The following is a 23,014-nucleotide window of genomic DNA, read 5'->3' as shown; positions in this document are numbered from 1 at the left end:
TTACCAGTAGAAGTGATTTTTTTCTGAAGATAATGGGTAAACAATGCAATTTAACAGCCTTTGAACGTGGGAGATATATATACATACACACACACACACACACTGAGTGGCCAGATTATTATGACCACCCCAGCAGTACTTTGTTGGGCCACCTTTTGCCTTCAATACTGCGGCGATTCTTCTTGGCATTGACTCCATGAGATGTTGAAAGGTGATGCGAGGAATATGACACCAGGCTTGATGAATAGCACTGTCCAGTTCTGTGAGATTTGATGGTTGTGGAACCAGCTGCCTGATGGCTCTTTTAACTTCATCCCACAAATGCTCAATTGGATTGAGATCTGGTGATTGTGGGGGCCACCCAAGCAAGGTAGTCTCCCTCATGTTCTTGAAACCACTCCTGCACAAGACGAGCACCGTGGCATGGAGCATTGTCTTGTTGGAAGAAGCCATCTCCATTGGGATACGCTATCAACATAGGATGAACTTGATCAGCAACGATACTTAGGTATGTTGTGCTATTGAGACGTTGTTCCACATGAATTAAAGGGCCCAAATCATGCCAGGACAACATGCCCCAAACCATAACACTGCCCCCACCAGCTTGAAGGGTTGTACTCATGCATGTGGGGTGAATGCTTTCATGCCGTTTCCACCAAATTCTCACTCTGCCATCTGCATGATGCAACTGGAAACGTGATTCATCGGACATGACTTTTTCCAATGCTCAACTGTCCAATCCTTGTGTTCCTGTGTGAATTGGAGACTTTTTTTTCTTGGTAACTGCAGACAGCAAAGGTGTTCAAACAGGCCTTCAGCTTCCATATCCCATATGATGCAGTGTATGGCTAATTTGCCTAAAAATGTCAGGTGGTCATAATAAGCTGGTCACTCAGATTCAAATATATCCCACATTCAAAGGCTGTTAAATTATATTGTTTACCCATATCTTCAGAAAAAAATCACTTCTGTCGTAAACAACCTGCTTCCCTATTTATAATGGTCTGGCCTTCTAGCAACTTCAGTATGAAATTATAGCTAATTTGCCTACAAACATCAGGTGGTCATAATAATATGGCCCCTCAGTGTGTGTGTGTGTGTGTGTGTGTGTCCTAGCTAATAAAGATGGGATATGCAAATTGACCATCACTGCAACAAAGATGGCGGCGCTCACAGCCGATAAGGAGGGAATATGCAAATTGGCATGACAAAGATGGCGGCGGCCGGGACGCTTGCATTGTCCCCATGGAAACAATGCAGGCGTTCCATCCCGCTCTGGCCGCTCCAGGCCTCTGGGCAGCACTGGAAGGCAGAAGGCAGCTCTGGGCCAGAGCGAAGGCAGTGCTGGCAGCCAGGGGATGGAAGGCCTATTCTTGCACGAATCTTCCTGCATCGGGCCTCTAGTATGTGTATGTGTGTACACACACACATATATATGTATGTATATATTATTCCCTGGCAAAGTACTAGAAAGTGTGAGTGGTAAAGTAGTCAGAAATACAAATTCTCATGGTTTCCAATAATTACTCTAGAATTTACACAGATTTTAAAAATGCCTTTGGTTTACTTTGTTCATAATTTAACACATTGTTTGCAGGTAGTTTTTATCGCGCGCTAACAGGTGGCGCTGCCCAGCCTGGGTAGGGTAAGAAATTCTGAAGGCACATTGAGAGGGCTACGAATGCCTTTTCTTCTTTTTAAATAGGTATTTATTGAACATTCACTATCAGGCACTCCTAAGCACTATTTCATTGGCTCCTCCCAACAGGAGGTGGGTATGTAATATACCTTTACACAATAAATGTTCATATCACTCCCAGACTTATAGTTATTGCTTATTAAAAAAATTTTAAGGCCAAATGTTAGTCTTAAAATTCCCTTTTAGGTTTTAGCTTATTCCTCTCAGATTATGGGCAGGGGAGAATCCATGACACTCTTCATAGAATACTAGTAGCTGCCTAGCCCTTGCTGGTTTGACTCAGTGGATAGAGCTTTGGCCTGTGGACTGAAGGGTCCCAGATTCTATTCCAGTCAAGGGCACATGCCTGGGTTGCAGGCTCAATCCTAAGCCATGGTTGGGGCGCATGTAGGCGGCAAGCAATCAGTGTGTCTCACATTGAAGTTTCTGACTCTCCCCTCTCCCACTCTAAAAATCAATGGAAAAATATCCCCTGGTGAGGATTTAAAATACACATAAAACATATAAACAAATAGCTGCCTGCCCAGCTGGTGTGGCTCAGTGGTTGAGTGTCGACCTATGAACCAGGAGGTCACAGTTCAATTCCCAGTCAGGGCACATGCCTGGGTTGTGGGCTCAATCCCCAGTGTCGGATGGACAGAAAGCAGCCAATCAATGATTCTCTCTCATCGATGTTTCTCTCTCCATTCCTCTCTGAAAACAAAAGTAAAACAGAATAGCTGCCTAGTCGTGATTAATCATAACAGAATAAACATTCTTCCTTCAGGCTTGTACATGCAGACTTCAAGAAATTACTACAGCTATGGCAAAACTACCTATTTCTAAGCAATAAAATACAGTAACACAGAACTCATATGGCTCCTCAAACTGTGAGCTGTGACCATATCATTTAAGAGAGGTGTTCTGGTTTGTATAAAAACTAAAACAGGCCCTAGCCCAGTGATTGGCAAACTCATTAGTCAACAGAGCCAAATATCAACAATATGACGATTGAAATTTCTTTTGAGAGCCAGATTTTTTAAACTTATATAGGTAGGTACACTGTTATTAACTTAATTAGGTTACTCCTAAGGCTTAGGAAGAGCCACACTCAAGGGGCCAAAGAGCTGCATGTGGCTCGCGAGCTGCGGTTTGCCGACCACGGCCCTAGCTGGTTTGGCTCAGTGGATAGAGCGTCAGCCTGCAGACTCAAGGGTCCCAGGTTCAATTCCAGTCAAGGGCATGTACCTTGGTTGCAGGCACATCCCCAGTAGCGAGTGTGCAGGAGGCAGCTGATCGGTGTTTCTCATCGATGTTTCTAACTCTATCCCTCTCCCTTCCTCTCTGTAAAAAATCAATAAAATATATTTAAAAAAAAACCCAAACTAGAACAGGTCCACAACTCTAGGTCCCTTGACTGAAATTTACAATGCAGAGGATAACTTTCCTACTGGAGCAGTGTCACTGTAGTGTGAGTGGATGCAAGACTGCAGTGAGTTGGTCAGAGAAACTATGAAAGAACACTATTTTTTGGAAACGTAGTTTCAATTAATCTATTATTGGTTACATAGGTTTATATGCCTCCCTTGTGACCTATTAAAGCAGGTCTTAATTTCATCTGCAGGTTGGAAACTAGTCATTGTAGCTCAATGAAGGTAAATGAGACAATTCACACTAAGTTCCTTAGCACAGAATCTGGCACAGCTAAGCACTCAAAATTGTAACTATGATAAGCTTAGTTTTAGGGTGTTGCCTTCAGTTTCACAAAGACAGTTTTTTAAAATTTGGTTTTAAGTACAGAGATAGTCTGGGTTCATTGAATTTACTGTTACATTTTGTAAAATTTGAATATATACTTAATGTCTAGACTCCCTATGGAGGATCTGGTTAATAACTGAAAATACCAAGTTCATGTACCCGCTGAGAAAACTGAGATGGTATTATAGACAACTAGAGGGATAGGGTCTCTAGGCCTGGCCGGCAATCGGCCTATCTGGGGCAACTGGTGAGGCAGTCGGGGCCTCGCCCCCTCACCTGTTCCACCATCCCATCACAGTCCTGCTCTCATTGAGGCCCATTGGGACCAGCAGCGCCTCATTGCTGATGCCTGCCATATTCTGCGCCACCCCCTGGTGGCCAGCGCACATCTAACTCAGGGTCAGTGAAACTCCTGCCTGTGGGGACAATTTGCATATTAGCCTTTTATTATATAGGATGGATGTGCTGGAACTCAAAACTCCAAAGGGGCCCAGCTGGTGTGGCTCAGTGGTTGAGTGTTGCATATCTCATCTCATTAGCTAGCGACGCGCGACACACACACACACACACACTCTCTCTCTGTGGGGACATATATATATATATATATATATATATATATATATATATATATATATATATATATATATATATATATATATATATATATATATAAAGTTGGCTTGGGGTAAACTAGTGTTTAAGAGGCACTGGAGCCCTAGCTAGTTTGACACAGTGGATAGAGCACTGGCCTGCAGACTGAAGAGTCCCAGGTTCAATTCTGGTCAAGGGCATGTACCTCTCAATCCCTGGCCCGTCAGGGCATGTGCAGGAAGCAACCAATCGATGTCTCTCTCATGTTTCTCTCTGTCTCTCTCCCCTGCTTCCACTCTCTGAAAATCAATGGAAAAATATACTTGGGTGAGGATTAACAACAAAAAAGACACTGGATCTAGTTCCAGGCTTACCTTTGCTACCTGTTAACTTACTTTGCAGCAGAGAAGCCAATTCCACAGAATGACAAGATTTTAAGACTGACCTTTGCCTGGCCAACGTGACTCAGTGGTAGAGAGCATCAACACATGAACCAGGAGGTCACAATTCATTTCCCAGTCAGGGCATAACCCCAGGTTGTGGGCTTGATCCCCAGTAGGGAGCATGCAGGAGGCAGTCAATCAATGATTCTTTCATCATTGATATTTCTATCTCTTTCCCTTCCTCTCTGAAATCAATAAAAAAAAAAAAATTAAATAATGGCTGACATTTGTCAAGTGTATCAGCTGATTTCTCAGTTATCAATTATAGTGCTTGTGTTTAAGTAACCTGTATTTTACTTAATAATGCCACATTCACATAACTTTATTACAGTACGTTACAACTGTCCTATTTATTAGTATAGTTATTAATCTCATACTCTCCCTAGTTTACCAATTAAACTTTATCACAGGTATGAATGTATAGGAAAAGACAGTATACATAGGGCTCAGTACTCTCTGGTATTTTAGGTATCCACTGGGAGTCTTGGAAAGTGTCCCTGACAGAGAAGGGGAGACAACTGTCTTCACTTATAAGCATTTAGCAGGATGTGTGAATATCCCTTACCCAACTTGACCTCATTTCTGGCACTTCTCACTTGGCCTTGATTCCTCTTCCATTTTCAGATTTTCTTCAGGATAAGGGTGGAAGGTTTACCTTAAGTTCTAACCCTGCTTCCTGTCCTCCCCATCTTTAAAACATAAAAAGCCCTCACTGTGGCACCCAGTCTCTTCTCTAGCTTTTTGAAGAGTTGTATTTTGACTGTGCCATGATTCAGGCAGGCCGATTTCTTCAATCACAAGTTCTTCAAGTTGCATCAGCTCAAACTTCCAAAATGCCTCTGCTGCCATGCTCAGGCAGAGAGAACCTTTTTCTAACTCCACACCCTTGTCTAGGCCACAAACTCATGCTATCTATAATACTAAAAGTGTAATAAGCTAATTAGACCGGATGTCCTTCTGGATAAAACCAGGGCTGCAAGGGAAGCCCAGGTCCCAAGTGCCTGCCGGCGGCCTGAGGGAAGCCCGGGTTTTAGAGGGAAGTTGGTGCTGGCATCTGGGGGAAGGCCTACTCTTGCATGAATTTTGTGCATCGGGCCTCTAGTCCTATCTAATAAAAGACAAAAAGAGTAATTAGCCGTACCTCCGATACGTTTCCCATTGGCTAATTAGTGAGATATGCAAATTAACTGCCAACAAAGATGGCGGCCGGCAGCCACACAGCTGAAGCGAGCAGGAGGTTTGCTTGCTCCAGTGATGGAGGAAGCCAAGGTTCCCCGCCTGCCGCGGCCCGGCTCTAAGCTCCTGAAGCAACAGCTCCAAAAGCAACAAAGTTTCAATTATAGAAGCCAGATACCTGCTTTCAGCCAGCCGCGGCCTCAGAGCTGGGAGCGCCAGTGAAGGCAACAGAGTTTCAATTATAGAAGGTAAATAAATCCCAGAATAAAAAAAAAGAAAAGAAAGAAAAAAAGAGGCTGGGAGCTTCATTCGCAGGCCAGCCTGAAAACGGCCCTCAGCCCCTCACCCAGACTGGCCAGGCACCCCAGTGGGGACCCCCACCCTGAAGGGGGTGTGACCAGCTGCAAACAGCCATCAGCCCCTCACCCAGGCTGGCCAGGCACCCAAGCGGGACCCTCACCCTGATCCGGGACACCCTTCAGGGCAAACCAGCCGGCCCCCACCTGTGCACCAGGCCTCTATCCTATATGGTAAAAGGGTAATATGCAAATTGACTCTAACAGCAGAAAGACTGAGAATGACTGGTCACTACGACACACACTGACCACCAGGGGGCAGACGCTCAATGCAGGAGCTGCACTCTGGTGGTCAGTGCACTGCCACATGGGGGAGCTCTGCTCAGCCACGAGCCAGTCTGATGGCTGCCAGTACAGCGGTGGTGGTGGGAGCCTCTCCTGCCTCCTAAGCAGCGCTAAGGATGTCCGACTGCAGCTTAGGTCTGCTCCCCGCTGGCAAGTGGACATCCCCCGAGGGCTGCCGGGCTGCCAGAGGGATGTCTGATTGCCAGCTTAGGCCCAATCCCCCGGGGAGCAGGCCTCAGCCAGCAGGTGGTCATCCCCTGAGGGGTCCCAGACTGTGAGAGGGCACAGGCCGGGCTGAGGGGACCCCCCCCCGCCCCCAGTGCACAAATTTTTGTGCACCGGGTCTCTAGTTTAATTAATATAATCCTAGTAGAGACCTGGTGCACGAAAATTCGTGCATGGGGGGGGGTCCCCTCAGGGGATGTCCTACTGCCACAGTCTGGCCTTCCTCTGTGTGAGGCAACCAGGATGATCAGGGGAAGGTGCCGCCCCCATCACCCTGCTGCTGCTGCCACTGCTGGCCACGGCGGCTGCGAGGCCTGAGCCCCGGGCCTCGCAGCGGCTGTGGCTGTCTGGATGGATGTCTGCCCTAATTAGCATATTACCCTTTTATTAGCATAGATGGCTTTCTTGTTCTACCCCACTTGGCATTAAGCTCACTATCCTCCACTACTCAGCACAAACCCCAAATACTCAAACCCAGTTCCCATGCCTCCATTAATTTTCACACTCAGGTTGATTGCACATGTATATTTAACAACAGTTTTACATAGAATGCTAAGAGCACTTCATATTTTATAGAAGGACTTGAAACATGGACTTTCTATTACTATTCATACCATAGCACAGCCAAACCTAACTCCTAAATAAATGCATTACAATTTGTTTAAAGTTTAAAGGCTTAATGGCAATAAAAAGGGGAGGAAAAAGCGTAAATTTGTTTTACATAACTGAATGAAAATAAACTCAAGAAATAGTCAATAAAATTTAATATGGCCTCATGCGCCCTGAAGGAGGTGGTGCCCGATTCGGAGGGGTGATCGCTATGTCCAGATAATCTCCTATCTGAAACTTCTGGGACTGCAGGGTCATGGAATCATCAGTCCCCTTTCTCCCGGACATGGTGCTGCCAATCTCCTTCACCCTGCAGGAAGGAAACCAACTGTTAATGTTTCACAAATCATGCAGCTCCATACATACTACACAGTGAACATGGAACTGGATCTGCTCCATTATCTTACAGCACAATAAACCAGATATTAAGATAATACAAATCTATATTCCTTCCACTAATCAGATTCACTAAAGAGGTTACCCCCATCAGTTAAAATATATCAAAAGGGAAAAGACATTATAGGAACTAAAAATAAAGTTACCTACCGATAACCAGGTCTTTTAATATCCGTAAAAACAATTGCAAAGTTGAAGTGTGTGCCCTTCTTTCTAGCTTCTGGGTAGACTTCTTTTACTAAACTAGTCAGTTCTTTCAAGGTGGCATCCATCCTGAATTTTTTAAAAAAGACATTATATTTCATTAATCAGCAATAATGTATCAAGGATATAGACATACAAAGAGTTAATTGTGTCTGAATTGCGATTTATGTCAGAAACTGTCATGGTTTTATGCTTCAGTTAATTTTAAAACATCTAATAATACTACTTGTCCCCCAAATATTCCCCTTACCAGCCTCAATATTTGAAATTTTGATGAATTAAAGTCAGGCTGTTATTGTTAACAGAGACTTCAGAATTATATATGCTATCACCTTATTGGCCTAGTGATTTACCCCTTTAATGGTAACTATTCCAAATTAATCCAAACACTTAAAATAATTGTTTCATTATTTCCAGGACACATACTTTCCCACATTTAGAATCTCTGGAATTGGAATGCACACTGGAATGAATGTGACAGGAAAGTATTTTCATGAAGATGTGCAGTGTTTTTCCTAAGAAGGAATCTTATGGTGAGTTTTACAATAGATGGAGCCCAGAAGCAGATGAAACAGGAAAATTTTGACAAAGCACAGGTTCCTTTCACAATATATATTCTTGCCCTGCACATATTTATCTGAAACACAGAACTTAATATTGTCTTTTGAGTTAATATGACATAATCTGGAAAAAATCTTTTAAAAGATAAGCATCTTGGAAATAGTAACAAATCAATATAAATTTTTATATTGTGTTCTTTCATCACAACTGGGAAAATGAAATGGATGACCTGGAACTTGGAACATTTTGCCTAATAGGGCACTATAAAATGACTCAAGGACACCAGGCACTGATAAAGAATAAGAAATCTAGCCCTAGCTGGTTTGGCTCAGTGATAGAGCATTGGTCTGCGAACTGAAGGGTCCCAGGTTCAATTCTGGTCAAGGGCACATGCCTGGGTTGCAGGCTCAATACCAAGTAGGGGGCATGCAGGAGGCAGTTGATCAATGATTCTCATCCTTGATGTTTCTTTCTCTCCCTCTCCTTTCCTCTCTGAAATCAATAAAATATTTTTTTTTTTTTAAGAAATTTCTAAAATACATCATCAAGCAGGGAGTCAAATGCCCAACAGGTCAGTTAGTTTTAACTTTGCACGTATTTACAAATCTCCACACTACATCATACTCAAATAAAACCATGGTTTTAACCACAGAGAGTGAAAACATCCAGGATGACTACGTCATCGTCCACTCGCTGTGGCCAAATCTTTCATATGCCCAGAACAGAACAAAACAGAATTCCCCACAAAACATACTCTTCCTCGCATATTACCATCAAAACTACCATCACCCACTTAGTTGCCCAGGTCATAAACCTAAGCACTAATTCTTCAAATCTCTATTGTATTGTTTAACCTCCTAAATACAGGTCAAATCTATTTTTCTCTCCATTTCCACCATTACTGTTTTTATTATTTCAACCTCTCATTAATTAACTCTATATGTTGACTTCTATTCATCTGTCTCTGTTTTTTTGTGTGTTTTTTTAAGTTTCTCTTTTTGTATAAAACATGTCAAGCAAGCAACACCTGTTTCCAACTTTGGGGAGGAGTCCCATTTTGTAGAGGGCAGCAAAGAGCATAACAACATCCACCACCAGATGCAGCAGCCCAGGATATCACCCCACTCCATGGTGTGCAGGTTGCCAAGAAAAACATGAACAACACTTTATGTGCACTAAAACAGCAGGCGCCAACCGGTGATCCATGGACCACTGGTAGTCTATGAGGTCCGAAAGGTTGGCGACCACTGCACTAAAAGACAAGCAAGATCCACTTCAATAAGTGATGCATGCAGGTCCCCCACTGCCAGCAGGTCTCACCCTGCAGCCAATGCAGAGAGGTGGTCTCTATGCATGCCTCTTGTGTTGCAGGTGAAAGATCCTGGATACAGCAGTGGGGTTGGGTAGGTGCCATATGATGCTTAAGCAGAACAAAGAACACACATCAAATCCAGAACAGGAAAAGAGACTCACAAAAAGATAGGCCAGCATGGGCTTGTGAGGGCTCTTTTATCTCTTTGCAAGGAAATGCTCTGGGCCCAAAGCCACTTTTCTGCAGCCTCAGCAAAGGGTGAGAAGATGGGCAAGACCGCCTTTCCCAATTTGAAACATGTTATTTAAAGGGGGAAGGACGGAGCCCATGCCATCTTGAAGGGGAGAGCGGCCTCTTCTAGGAACTCATCAGCACCACCACTCAGACAGGCCTGGGATACTGCCCGCGACCCAGCAGCCACTCCAGCCAAAATCTTGCTGCCCACCCGCAGACTCACAGACCCTGGGATCTCCACCCCCAAAGGAGCACCAAGCCCGCAGCAGTAAGTGCAGCCACCCCTTCCCAGCAGCAGACCTCCAACATCGCATTCGTGCATCTCCAGCCCACAGGTCTCCGAGGCACACCACTCCATAGACTTCTCTTGGGAGTCACTGTAAGCCCCAACTGGGTGTGATTTTTGTACAGACACAGGCGCACTGCCCCCCAGTAGAAACTCTGAATTCCCTCTGCCTGATTAACTGCCCACACACACCCAGCTGCGCAACTTAAGCACCAGGGCCCTTCAGCGCCAGGGTCCCTCAGAGTGCGTCAGAGCTCAGCACCCAGCAAAGGCACTGCCACAGTTGCTCATTCCCCCTGAGCCCATCTATCCACAGGGCACTTTGGGAAGCCGCAGTGAGCCTCCGCTGGGTCCGATCTTGGACAGATAGGGACGCACTCCCCTGGGCAGTAGAAATTCTGAATTCACCCATCCTGGATACCAGCCCAAAGACGCCTCGATTAAGCGTGCCAGGGCCCTTCAGAGTGCTTTAGTGCGCCTGCGCTAGCAAACTCACTGCGGGTGCTCCTGTGTACCAGCACTGGGAATGCGCGCCTATCCACCACAGGTACATCAGCAAAAACTGAGTTTCCCCACCCCACAGCTGCAGAACTCTGGACACTACAGGTGCATGCTTTTCCAGCGTGCAGGACTCCCAAAACCACCGCTCCACAGGCAGCTCTGGGGTCCCGCTGTGAGCCCCGCTGGACACACACTTAAACAAACAGGGGTGCACTGCTGGGCTGTAGGAACGCTGAATTCCCTCTTCTGGGATACCTGCCCACAGACACTGCAATCCAGTGACTTCAGTGCCAAGGCCCTTCAGAGTGTGTCAGTACACCCTGCTGGCAAACACACCACAGGTGCCCCTGTGAATTGCCGCTGGAATTGCGTGTATCCAACCACGGAGGCAGCAGCAAAAGCTGAGTCTGCCCACCCCACAACTATAGAACTCTGGACACCACAGTCACGCCTTTCCAGAACACAGGCCTCCTGAGCCCCACCACCCCAACAGACGGTTCCTGGGTGCCACTGTGAGTCCCCACTGGGCACACGTGATTTCAACCAAGGGCACAAGACAGCAAAAATAGAGACATCCCCTCCACAGCAGCTGACTTCTAGACACCTCAGTTGTGCCTTTCCAGCTCACAGGCCTACATCAAGAGAACCCAAATAGCTCAAGTAGGGAGCTACACTAGACTACCAAGCCCAGGAGACCTGAGAGGTCACACCAGTAGCACCATACCCAAAAGAAACTGGGTAGCAAAGCAATCGGAGCTACAATTAAAACATTACAGCAAAACATGGGAAGACAAAAAAAGCAATCCACAAAGGAAAGAAAAAGAGGATTCACCAGAAAGGGAGTTAAATGAAATTGAGGCTACTAACTTATCAGAGAAAAAATTCAGAGTAATGGTTATAAGGATGCTCAAACGGCTGGATGACAAATACACACAACTCAATGAGAATTATAAGGAGCTGAATGAGAACGTCACCAAAATGAAAAGGAACCAAGAGGAAATGAAGTACGACATAGCTGCAATAAAGAACACAATGGAAGGCTTAAACAGCAGACTAGAAGAGGCTGAGGACCGCATCAGCGAATTAGAAGGTAGAAAAAAACACACAAACACAGGAGCAACTGGAAAAAAAACTTAAAAAGCAAGAGGAGAGCCTAAGGGAGCTTTGGGACAACGCAAAATGAAACAACATTCACTTAATAGAGGTACCAGAAGGAGAGGAGGAGAAGCAAGGAATAGAAAACCTATTTGAAGAAATAATGACAGAAAACTTCCCTGATACTGGCAAGAAAAAAACTACACAAGTCCAAGAAGCACATAGAGTGCCAAATAAGATGAACCCCAAAAGACCAACACCAAGACACATCATAATTAAATTGGCAAACACCAAGGACAAAGTAAGAATCTTAAAGGCTGCCAGAGAGAGACAGAAAGTTACCTACAAGGGATCTCCTATTAGAATATCAGCTGACTTCTCAACAGAAACACACCAGGCAAGAAGGGAATGGAATGAAATATACAAAGTAATGCAAAGCAAGGGAATGAATCCAAGAATACTATACCCAGCAAGGCTATCATTCAAAATTGAAGGTGGAATCAGGAGCTTCACAGACAAAAAAGGGCTAAGAGAGTTTATTACCACCAAGCCAGCAATGCAAGAAATGCTAAAGGGACTGCTGTAAAAAGAAGAAACAGGAAGACAAGAAGAAACACAAACATTAAGAATAAAAATGACCATAAACAAGTACTTTTCAATAACAACATTAAATGTAAATGGATTAAATGCTCCAATCAAAAGACACAGGGTAGCTGAATGGATAAGAAAACATGACCCATATATTTGCTGTCTGCAAGAGACCCACCGCAGAACACAGACTGAGAGTGAAGGGATGGAAAAAATTTTTTCAGGCAAATGGAAATGAGAAAAAAGCTGGGGTTGCGATACTTATATCTGACAAAATAGACCTCAAAGTAAAGGTCATAACAAGAGATAAGGAAGGCCACTACATAATACTAAAGGGAGCAATTCAACAAGAAGATATAACTCTGGTAAACATATATGCACCCAATACAGGAGCACCCAAATACATAAAACAACTTCTGGAAGATATTAAGGGAGAGATCGATAGCAATACAGTCATGGTAGGGGACTTTAATACCCCACTGACACCACTGGATAAATCCTCTAAACAAAAAATCAGCAAAGAAACAGCAATCCTAAATGACTCACATCAGATGGACTTAATCGACATCTTCAGAATATTTCACCCCAAAGCAACAGAATATACATTCTTCTCCAGTGCATATGGGACATTTTCAAAGATAGACCATATATTGAGACACAGGCAAAGTCTCTTCAAATTCAAGAGAATAGAAATCATAACAAGCATCTTCTCAGATCACAATGGCATAAAACTAGAAACCAACTACAATAAAAACATTGAAAAAAATCAAACATTTGGTGGCTAAATAGCATGCTATTAAACAATGACTGGGTTACCAGAGAAATCAAAGAAATAAAAAGCATCCTGGAAACGAATGACAATGAAAACACAACAATCCAAAATCTATGGGACACAATGAAAGCAGTCCTGAGAGGGAAGTTCATAGCTCTACAGGCCTACCTCAAAAAACAAGAAAAACTGGTAATAAACGATCTAACCCTACAACTCAAAGAGTTAGAAACAGAGCAACAAGAAAAGCCCACAGTATCCAGAAGGAAGGAAATAATAAAGATCAGAGCAGAAATAAACGACATAGAGACCAAAAAAACAATACAAAAGATCAATGAAACCAAGAGCTGGTTCTTTGAAAGGATTAACAAGATTGATGAACCTCTCGCCAGGCTCACCAAGAAACAAAGAGAGAGGACCCAAATAACAAAATCAGAAATGAAAGAGGTGAAGTAACAACTGACGCCACCGATATACAAAGGATTGTCAAAAAATACTACGAACAACTCTACTCCAACAAACTGGACAACCTCGATGAAATGGACACATTCCTAGAAAAATACAAGCTTCCAAAACTCAATCAGGAAGAATCAAAAAACCTGAATAGGCCAATAACTACTGATGAAATTGAAACAGTAATCAAAAACCTTCAGCAAACAAAAGCCCTGGACCAAATGGCTTCACAGGGGAGTTTTACCGAACATTCAAAGAAGAACTAAAGCCAATCCTTCTCAGACTATTCCAAAAAATTCAAGAGGAAGGCACACTTCCAAGCTCTTTCTATGAAGCCAGCATTACCCTAATCCCAAAACCAGATAAAGACACCACAAAGAAAGAGAATTACAGGCCAATATCCCTGATGAACATAGATGCTAAAATCCTCAACAAAATTCTAGCAAATCGGATCCAGCAGTACCTTAGAAAGATCATACACCATGACCAAGTGGGATTTATTCCAGGAATGCAAGGCTGGTATAATATCCGCAAATCAATAAACGTGATACATCACATAAACAAATTGAGAGACAAAAATCACATAATCATATTGATTGATGCAGAAAAGGCATTTGACAAAGTCCAACACCCTTTTCTGATAAAAACGCTCAGCAAAGTGGGAATAGAGGGATCATACCTCAACATAATAAAAGCCTTATATGACAAACCCACAGCCAACATCATACTCAATGGGCAAAAACTAAAACCATTTCCCGTAAGAACAGGAACAAGACAGGGATGCCCACTTTCAACACTCATGTTCCACATAGTACTGGAAGTGCTAGCCAAAGCGATCAGACAAGAAGAAGAAATAAAAGGCATCCAAATTGGAAAAGAAGAAGTAAAACTGTCATTATTCGCAAATGACATGATATTGTACTTAGAAAACCCTAAAGACTCCATCAAAAAATTATTAGACCTAAAAAATGAATTTGGCAATGTAGCAGGATACAAAATTAACGCCAAGAAATCTATGGCATTTTTATACGCCAATAGTGAACTTACAGAAAGAGAAATTTTAAAAAATAATCCCATTTACCACTGCACCAAAAAAATTAAGATACCTAGGAATAAACTTAACTAAGGAGGTAAAAGACCTCTACACAGAAAACTACAGGACATTGAAAAGAGATAGAGGAAGACATAAACAGATGGAAGAACATACCGTGTTCATGGATTGGTAGAATCAACATCATCAAAATGTCCATACTACCCAAAGCAATCTATAGATCCAATGCACTCCCCATTAAAATACCAACAGCATATTTCACAGGTCTAGAAAGAACGCTCCAAAAATTCATCTGGAATAAAAAAAACACCCCGAATAGCTGCTGCGATCCTGAGAAAGAAGAACAAAGTAGGTGGGATCTCAATACCAGATATCAAGCTGTATTACAAAGCCACTGTTCTCAAAATTGCCTGGTACTGGCACAAGAACAGACATATAGACCAATGGAATAGAATAGAGAACCCAGAAATCGACCCAAACCACTATCCTCAATTAATATTTGACAAAGGAGGCAAGAGCATACAATGAAGTTAAGACAGTCTCTGCAATAAATGGTGCTGGGAAATTTGGTCAGACACATGCAAAAAAATGAAACTAGACCACCAACTTACACCATACACAAAAATAAACTCAAAATGGATAAAGGACTTAAACGTAAGACGGGAAACCATAAAAATATTAGAGGAATCCACAGGCAGCAAAATCTCAGATATATGCCAAAGGAATTTCTTCACTGACACAGCTCCTAGGGCAATGGAAACTAAAGGGAAAATTAACAAATGGGACTATATCAAAATAAAAAGCTTCTGCACAGCAAAAGAAACCATCAACAAAACAATAAGAAAACCCACTGCATGGGAGAACATATTTGCCAATGGTATCGCTGATAAAGGTTTAATCTCCAACATTTACGAGGAACTCATACAACTTAACAAAAGGAAGATAAACAATCCAATCAAAAAATGGGCAACGGACCTAAATAAACACTTTTTGAAAGAAGACATACAGAAGGCTGAGAGACATATGAAAACATGCTCAAAGTCACTAATCATCTGAGAGATGCAAATGAAAACGACAATGAGGTACCATCTCACACCTATCATCAACAAATCCACAAATGACCAATGCTGGCAAGGATGTGGAGAAAAAGGAACCCTCGTTCACTGCTGGTGGGAATGCAAACCTGGTGCAGCCACTGTGGAGAACAGTATGGAGTTTCCTCAAAAAACTAAAAATGGAACTTGCATTTGACCCAGTGATTCCACTTCTAGGAATATATCCCAAGAAAACAAACACCAATCAGAAAGGATATATGCACCCCTATGTTCATAGCAGCACAATTTACAATAGCTAAGATTTGGAATCAGCCTAAATGCCCATCAGCAGATGAATGGATTAAAACACTGTGGTACATCTACACAATGGAATACTATGCTGCTATAAAAAGGAAGGAACTCCTACCATTTGCAACAGCATGGATGGAGCTGGAGAGCATTATGCTAAGTGAAATAAGTCAGTCAGAGAAAGATCAATATCACATGCTCTCACTCATTTGTGGATTGTAATGAACAATATAAACCAATGAACAAAAACAGATGTAGAGACCGAGAAGCATCAATCAGATGCTCAAAACTCAGAGGGAAGGTAGGGGAGGGTGTGGGTGAGGGGGAGAGATCAACCAAAGGACTTGTATGCATGCATATAAGCATAAGCCATGGATGTGGACAACAGGGGGTGAGTGTGAGGGCAGGAGTGGGAGGATGAGAGGACATTGGGGGGATAAGGACACATTTGTAATATCTTAATCAATAAAGGGAAAATAAATTTAAAAAATAATAATAAAGGGGGAAGGATGCCGGGTTGGCATGGCTCAACCTATGAACCCAGAGTTCACAGTTCCATTCCCGGTCAGGACACATGCCCGGCTTGTGGGCTCAATCCTCAGTGTGGGGTATGCAGGAGGTAGCTGATCAGTGATTCTCTCTCATCATTGATGTTTCTCTCGCTCTCCCTTTCTCTCTGAAATCAATAAAAAAACAAACAAATAGGGAAAGAAAAGCCATATGCAAGAATGCAATAAATTATATGCCAAATCTCACCAACATGAAATAGCCAGATTAACATCATTCTAGGCATCTTTTTATACATACACACAATGCTATAATACTTGATAATATTAAGTATTAATACTTGATAATACTTGACTAATACAGGGCTCATCAGATATTATACATATTTTTTTAACAAATTAGGTTTACTTTAATTTGAAATTAATAGAAGAAAAACTGAAGTCAAATTGAAGGAATTGTAAAACATCAGAGATTCTGTTTACTCTTCCTCTCATCTTGTACTTTCGTAGCTTATTTTTACTTTGTCAGAGTTCAAATTCTATTCTGCAACCCTAGTTATTTTAACTTCGTCCGCAGTGATCTCCAATGTTGGCATGAAGTCTGAAGCCAGAGTGGTTTTTTTTTAACGTCTTGGAGGTAACCCGATATTCTGATGCTGTTTATTGTAATCAATTACTCCCTGGTACACAATATATATTTAACTGTACCAGAAAGGATTCTGTCTTCTTTTCTAAAAACATTTTCCATATTGTCATCTTGCTCATAATGAACTTGGGGAATTCCGCTCACACCTTTTATGAGTTCTGACAGTGTGAGTCCTCCACAAGCTTCCGACCTGCTGAGGACTATCTTCCCAGACCAATAGGTGGAGGAGTGCCAAGTGTTGCTTTCTGACCACTAGTCTAAAGCTTGAGTACAAAACAAAAAAAACAAGCATAAAAAAGGAGGCCCTACCGGTTTGGCTCAGTGGATAGAGCGTCGGCCTGTGGACTGAAGGGTCCCAGGTTCGATTCCAGTCAAGGGCATGTACCTTGGTTGCGGGCACATCCCCAGTAGGGGGTGTGTTGGAGGCAGCTGATTGATGTTTCTCTCTCATGGATGTTTTTAACTATCCCTCTCCCTTCTTCTCTGTAAAAATCAATAAAATATATTCAAAAAAAAAAAAGGAGAAAAAAAGACACAAAAAATAGCTCTAACTCAGTGGTTAGTGTTGGCCCGCCCACTAAAGGGTCTCAAGTTCAATTCCCTGTCAAGGGCATATACCTGGTTTGCTAATTCAATCCCAGTGCCGGTCAGGGTGAGTGCAGGAGACACCAATTGCTGTGTCTCTCTCACATGGATGTTTCTTTCTCTCTTCCTTCCTCCCTTTCTCCCTCTCTGTCTCTCTAAAAATCCTTGGGGAAAAAATCTTTGGGTAAGGATTAACAAACAATAATAATTTTATTGATTTCAGAGAGGAAGGGAGAGAGAGAGGGAGAGAGAGATGGAAACATCAATGATGAGAATCATCCATTGGCTGCCTTCTGCATGCCTCCAACTGGGGATTGAGCCCCAACCCGCGCATGTGCCCTGACCGGGAATTGAACCATGACCTCCTGGTTCATAGGTCAATGCTCAACCACTGAGCTATGCCGGCCAGGCTAATAATAATTTTAAAGCAACGAAATAAAGCTGAGTATAGGGGTGAAGAATGCAAGAGCTCCCTTGGGGCTGAAGTCTTTGCTGGTTAACTGTGAGGGTCACTTTTATATGTCAATCTGCGAACTTAAGCTCCCAGTTATTCAATCAAACACTAATTCAGCCAATGAACAACGAGGTCATGTGCTGGGGGGGGGGGGGGAGTGGCTGGGGAGAGGTCAAGGGGAGAAAATAATATTTTAATAGCTATGTACGGGTGGGGGGGGGGGTACTTGAAATATCAGGGGGACCACTCTGTAAAGTATATGATTGTCTAACCACTATGTTGTATACCTGAAACTAATACAGAATAATATTGAATGTGAAAAAAATAAAAAAAAAAACCAAATAAAAATAAATAAAATCAATAAATAAAAATTACAAAAAAAATACAACACCTAAAAACAAAAAAACCCACTAATTCAGGTGTTGTGTAACGTACAGACATACAGGACATGATCACAAGGTTAAACAACCAATACTTTACAGTGTAGCTGTATTAAATGCATTTTCGATTTATATTTCCAACTATGATGGGAATGGGTTTATTGGGACATTACAATAACCGCATGGTAGGTCAAGGAGCATCTGTATTTTATATATGGGATTAAAGTCTATCATCAGTTAGACTTTAAAGAGATTATTCCAGATAATATGAGCACACCTGATTCAATCAGTTAGGAGGGTCTTATCAGGCTTCAAACACAGCTTTCTCACATGTTTGAGAGTTGCAGCTTCCAGATAGCCTGCCCTACAGATTAGGATTTAGGTGCTCAGGCACTACAATTGTGTAAGCCAAGCATGTCAAACTCAAAGGCTAACACGGGCCAAATAAACAAGGTTTAAGTTTATGTGGGCCACAAAACTATAACATAAAATCATAGAACATTATAAAAATTAATTTTTCTTGAACATTAACTTACCAGACACTGAATGAATAACTGCACAAATTAATAAGCATAATGCAAATAAACCTATTTTTCTTATTCTCCGAAAGCGAAATATTTCCTGTTGCGCACACCAAACAAGTTAGTACAAAACTAATGACGTGGCAATCGGCTGCTAAAATATTTGCTGCTAGTATTAGTGGAGAGAAATGGTACGCCTGTGCGTAAGGCGTGTAAGGGAAATGAATGCAACATGATTATAGTAATCAGTCATTAGCAAACGTTATAACAGGATATTGTCAAAATTAAGTTACAAAATTTTTATTACAATGTTTCTTACATACCATTATATTGGCTGGGCCGCAAAAATATTCATTGTGGGCCCCATGTGGCCTGCGGGCCTCGAGTTTGACATGCTTGGTGTAAGCCAATTTGCAATAAATCTCTTAATATATATAGCTTCTACTGGTTCTATTTTTCTGGCTGAACCTGAAACAGTGACCTATGTAATTCACTTCCAATAACCTGTTTGATGACCTCCCAAGTACAAGAGAGATAGCACCTCTGTGGCGTCTGGCTTGTTCCCCCAACTCCACAGAGTGCCTTGGGTTCCTCTTGATTTCCACTCCTTTGTCCTTGATTTGTCTCAGGGCTGCCTACATTACAGCTCTTCAGCCCACTTCTACAAATTGAGAATTCCCAAGCTTTGTTAACTAATCTCTCTCATTACTGCTTCTGGGTAGAGCTCTTTCAGAATGTCTTTCGGCACCATTTTGAGGCATAGGAGTTGTCTGTCTTTCCTTGTTTGGTTATATTTCATGGACAGTTTAGGGCAGAATTTTTTGTAATCCTTTTTCTTGATTGGGAGTAGAGGGTCATTTTCACCCTTACATCTTATTTAGTATTCATCTGCTCTAGTAAACTCACTAGATTGAGCTTACTATACATCCATTGAGCTTCCTTCCTTACTACACCTTCTTTTCAAAAAATATATATATAGCTCTGGCAGATTTGGCTCAGTGGATGGGGCTTCGGCCTGCGGACTGAAAGGTCCTAGGTGCCATTCTGGTCAAGGGCACATGTGGGGGGCGTGCAGGAGGCAGCCCATCAATGATTCTCCTCATCATTGATGTTTCTATCTCTCTCTCCCTTCCGCTCTGAAATAAAAATATATTTTTAAAAAACAAAACAGTTAAATGGCAAATGTTACCACAACACACAAAGTTTAAATAATCATATCTTTTACTGTTACTAAAAAGCCATTATGATAAACCAAAGAATTCCACGTAGTCTGCAGTATGTGCCATGCCTGGCCAGCCTCGAGGTACACAAGGGATATACATTAAGGGCAGCAGCCTTTCCGTTCAGCCTCAGATCAGCAATCACTGGGTTTTGTTGATTATGTGTGGATGCTACGGTAGCTAAGATTCAACCTCAGGTGAAAGTGCTCTTTGAGGATAACACATCCCTGCACAGCACTGCTCCCATGAGCCTGTTATCTCCGCATCATTTACTCGACCAGGAGCCCCTAAAGGGCGCCTACCACTTCTTAACAGTCTACAAACTATTTTCGTAAAGAACAGCCACAATTCTTTTCAACGCAAAGGGTTCACAATTAAACGCCGAAGCGTTACAAGGCGGGCCAATCCTTTCACTCGGCGGCCAAATCCTCACTGTGAGCGCGGCGCCCGCAGGCCCCAGTGGAGGCGGCTTCCCCAGGCACGGGAACCCCCGCCCCCGCCGCCGCCCGCGCCGCCCCGCGCCGCCCCCGCCGCCGCCCGCTCACCAGGTGTAGATCTGCAGCTCGCTGGACGGCACGTTCCCGCGGGAGAACTCGTCCATGCGGTGGTGGCGCCCGTTGTTGGTGGTGAAGACGCGCAGCAGCAGCGGGCACGTCTGCGGGCAGGAGGAAAGGCAAGGGTTGAAGCAAGCCGGCCAGCGCGGATCCCGACCGCCTGCGGGCCCCTCTCTGCGCCCCGCCAGCCCTCCGCCACCTCATCCCGACCCCTCACCTTCTCCCGGTCGATTGGCTTCTCCGGCTCCTTCTTAATTTCCTCCTGGGTGACGCGCGATTCCACCGCCATCTTCCTCCAGTGGTCCCCGAGAAGCTCGCTCTGACCTCCGACCCCGGCAGCGAGCGTGCGAATGAAGCGTCTCGCGAGAAGCTCGAGGCTTTACGGCGAACCTGGCAGGCGGGGCGGGGCGGGGCGGGGCGGGGCGTCCCTGGCTCCGGCGCCCTGCGCGTGCGAGCGCGAACCCGGCGGCGCCGTCTGCGCTCGCGGAGTCCTTGACAAAGCGGCCCTGGGCGTCCTCCAAGGGGTGACTCGGGGCCATGAACAAACTACGGCTACGTGAAGCTGCAGCTGTGTGTGACAACAAGACTTCCACAGCATCATGGTGGTGTGACAAGCCAAAGACAAAATAATATATACTATTTGAATCTATTTTTATAACATTCAAAAGCAGGCACTACTATATTGCTCAGAATGTATTCCCAGGTGATGAAACTATATATATATATATATATATATATATATATATATATATATATATATATGCAATGAAGTAATTATCACAAAAGGCAGAATGGTAATTACGTCTGAGAAAAAAAGGGGGGGGGGGTTGTGATCACAGGGGCAAAGGAGGTACTTCTGTAGTGTTGGTGACATTCTATTTTTTGTTGTTGCTGTTGTTAATCCTCCCCTGAGGATATTTTTCCATTGATTTTAGAGAGAGTGGAAGAGAGAGGGAAAGACTGAGAGAGACATCAACCTGAGAGAAACACACCCATTGTTGCCTCCTGCAGGAGCCCCACCCGTGAGGAGCCTGCAACCAAGGTAGGTGCCCTTGACCTTCAATGGAACCCAGGACCCTTTGGTCTACAGGCCGATGTTCTATCCACTGAGTCAAACCGGCTAGAGTAACATTCTATTTTTTTTTAAAATATATTTTATTGATTTTTTACAGAGAGGAAGGGAGAGGGATAGAGAATTAGAAACATCAATGAGAGAGAAACATCGACCAGCCGCCTCCTGCACATCTCCCACCGGGGACGTGCCCGCAACCAAGGTACATGCCCTTGACCGGAATCGAACCTGGGACCTTTCAGTCTGCAGGTCGACGCTCTATCCACTGAGCCAAACCAGCTAGGGCCATTCTATTTTTTAAACTAGGTGGGCTTACACAGTTGTTGGATTTTAAATTGTTCTTTAAACAGTGTTTATGTTTTACACACTCTTTTTAAAAAATATGTTTATTGGTTTCAGAGAGGAAGGGAGAAGGAGAAAGAGAGAGAAACATCAACAATGAGAGAGAATCATTGATTGGGGATCCAGCTGAAAACCTGGGCATGTGCCCTGACCAGAATCAAACCATGACCTCCTGGTTCATAGGTCAACACTCAACCACTGAGCAACACCGGCTGGGCAGGGGGTTATTAAATAAAAATAATAACAAAATATTCATACAGAAGAGTGTGAAAGATAGGTACAGACAGAGAGAAATTAATTGGCTGCCTCCCACATGAGCCCCAACCAGGACCAGGGATCAAGCCTATAACCGAGGTATCTGCCCTTGACTGGAATCGAACCTGCTACCCTTCAGTCCACAGGCTGAGACTATAACCATTGAACTAAACTGACTAGGGAATAGATCTTAAATCTTAGTTTAGTGACCTGCTAACTAGTTAATCTTGGATCATTTAACTACTCTGAGTCACTAAATTCCTGATCCACATATTATTATAATAAAATACCCAATAGCCTGTTATGAGAAATACATGCTTCTAAAATAGTTGGCTTATGCCCAGCCTGGGGTCCACGCCTCTCTCCTTTTGTGAGAACCCCCCATTTCCCCAGTAGCCAAAATATCCCCTCTGCACCCTTGGCCTCCAGGCCATTGGGGCAAGGCCAGCCCCTCTCACTACCCTACCCTTCCTACCCCTCTGGTGTGGCTCAATGGTTGAGTGTTGACCTATGAACCAGGAGGTCACAGTTCAATTCTCGGTCAGGGCACATACAAGAATCAACC

At 43.4% G+C, this 23,014-nt stretch overlaps 1 protein-coding gene across 1 annotated transcript; it reads right to left on the bottom strand.

Annotated features, from left to right (window-relative positions):
• Positions 1-7,022: 7,022 nt before the first annotated feature.
• SAP18 (Sin3A associated protein 18) lies at positions 7,023-21,153 on the bottom strand. The gene is made up of 4 exons (XM_006085510.3): positions 20,998-21,153; positions 20,772-20,881; positions 7,668-7,790; positions 7,023-7,431 (listed from the first exon to the last, which is right to left on the bottom strand). Exons 1-4 carry the CDS (start codon positions 21,067-21,069, stop codon positions 7,275-7,277), a joined length of 462 nt encoding a protein of 153 aa, XP_006085572.1. The 5' UTR covers positions 21,070-21,153; the 3' UTR covers positions 7,023-7,274.
• Positions 21,154-23,014: the final 1,861 nt, after the last annotated feature.

Source organism: Myotis lucifugus, unplaced genomic scaffold (genome assembly GCF_000147115.1).
Source record: "Myotis lucifugus unplaced genomic scaffold, Myoluc2.0 scaffold_19, whole genome shotgun sequence".
In the NCBI taxonomy this organism is placed as follows: Eukaryota; Metazoa; Chordata; class Mammalia; order Chiroptera; family Vespertilionidae; genus Myotis; species Myotis lucifugus.
Note: the sequence above shows the minus strand (reverse complement) of the source record. Positions and strands in the feature narration are given on the sequence as shown.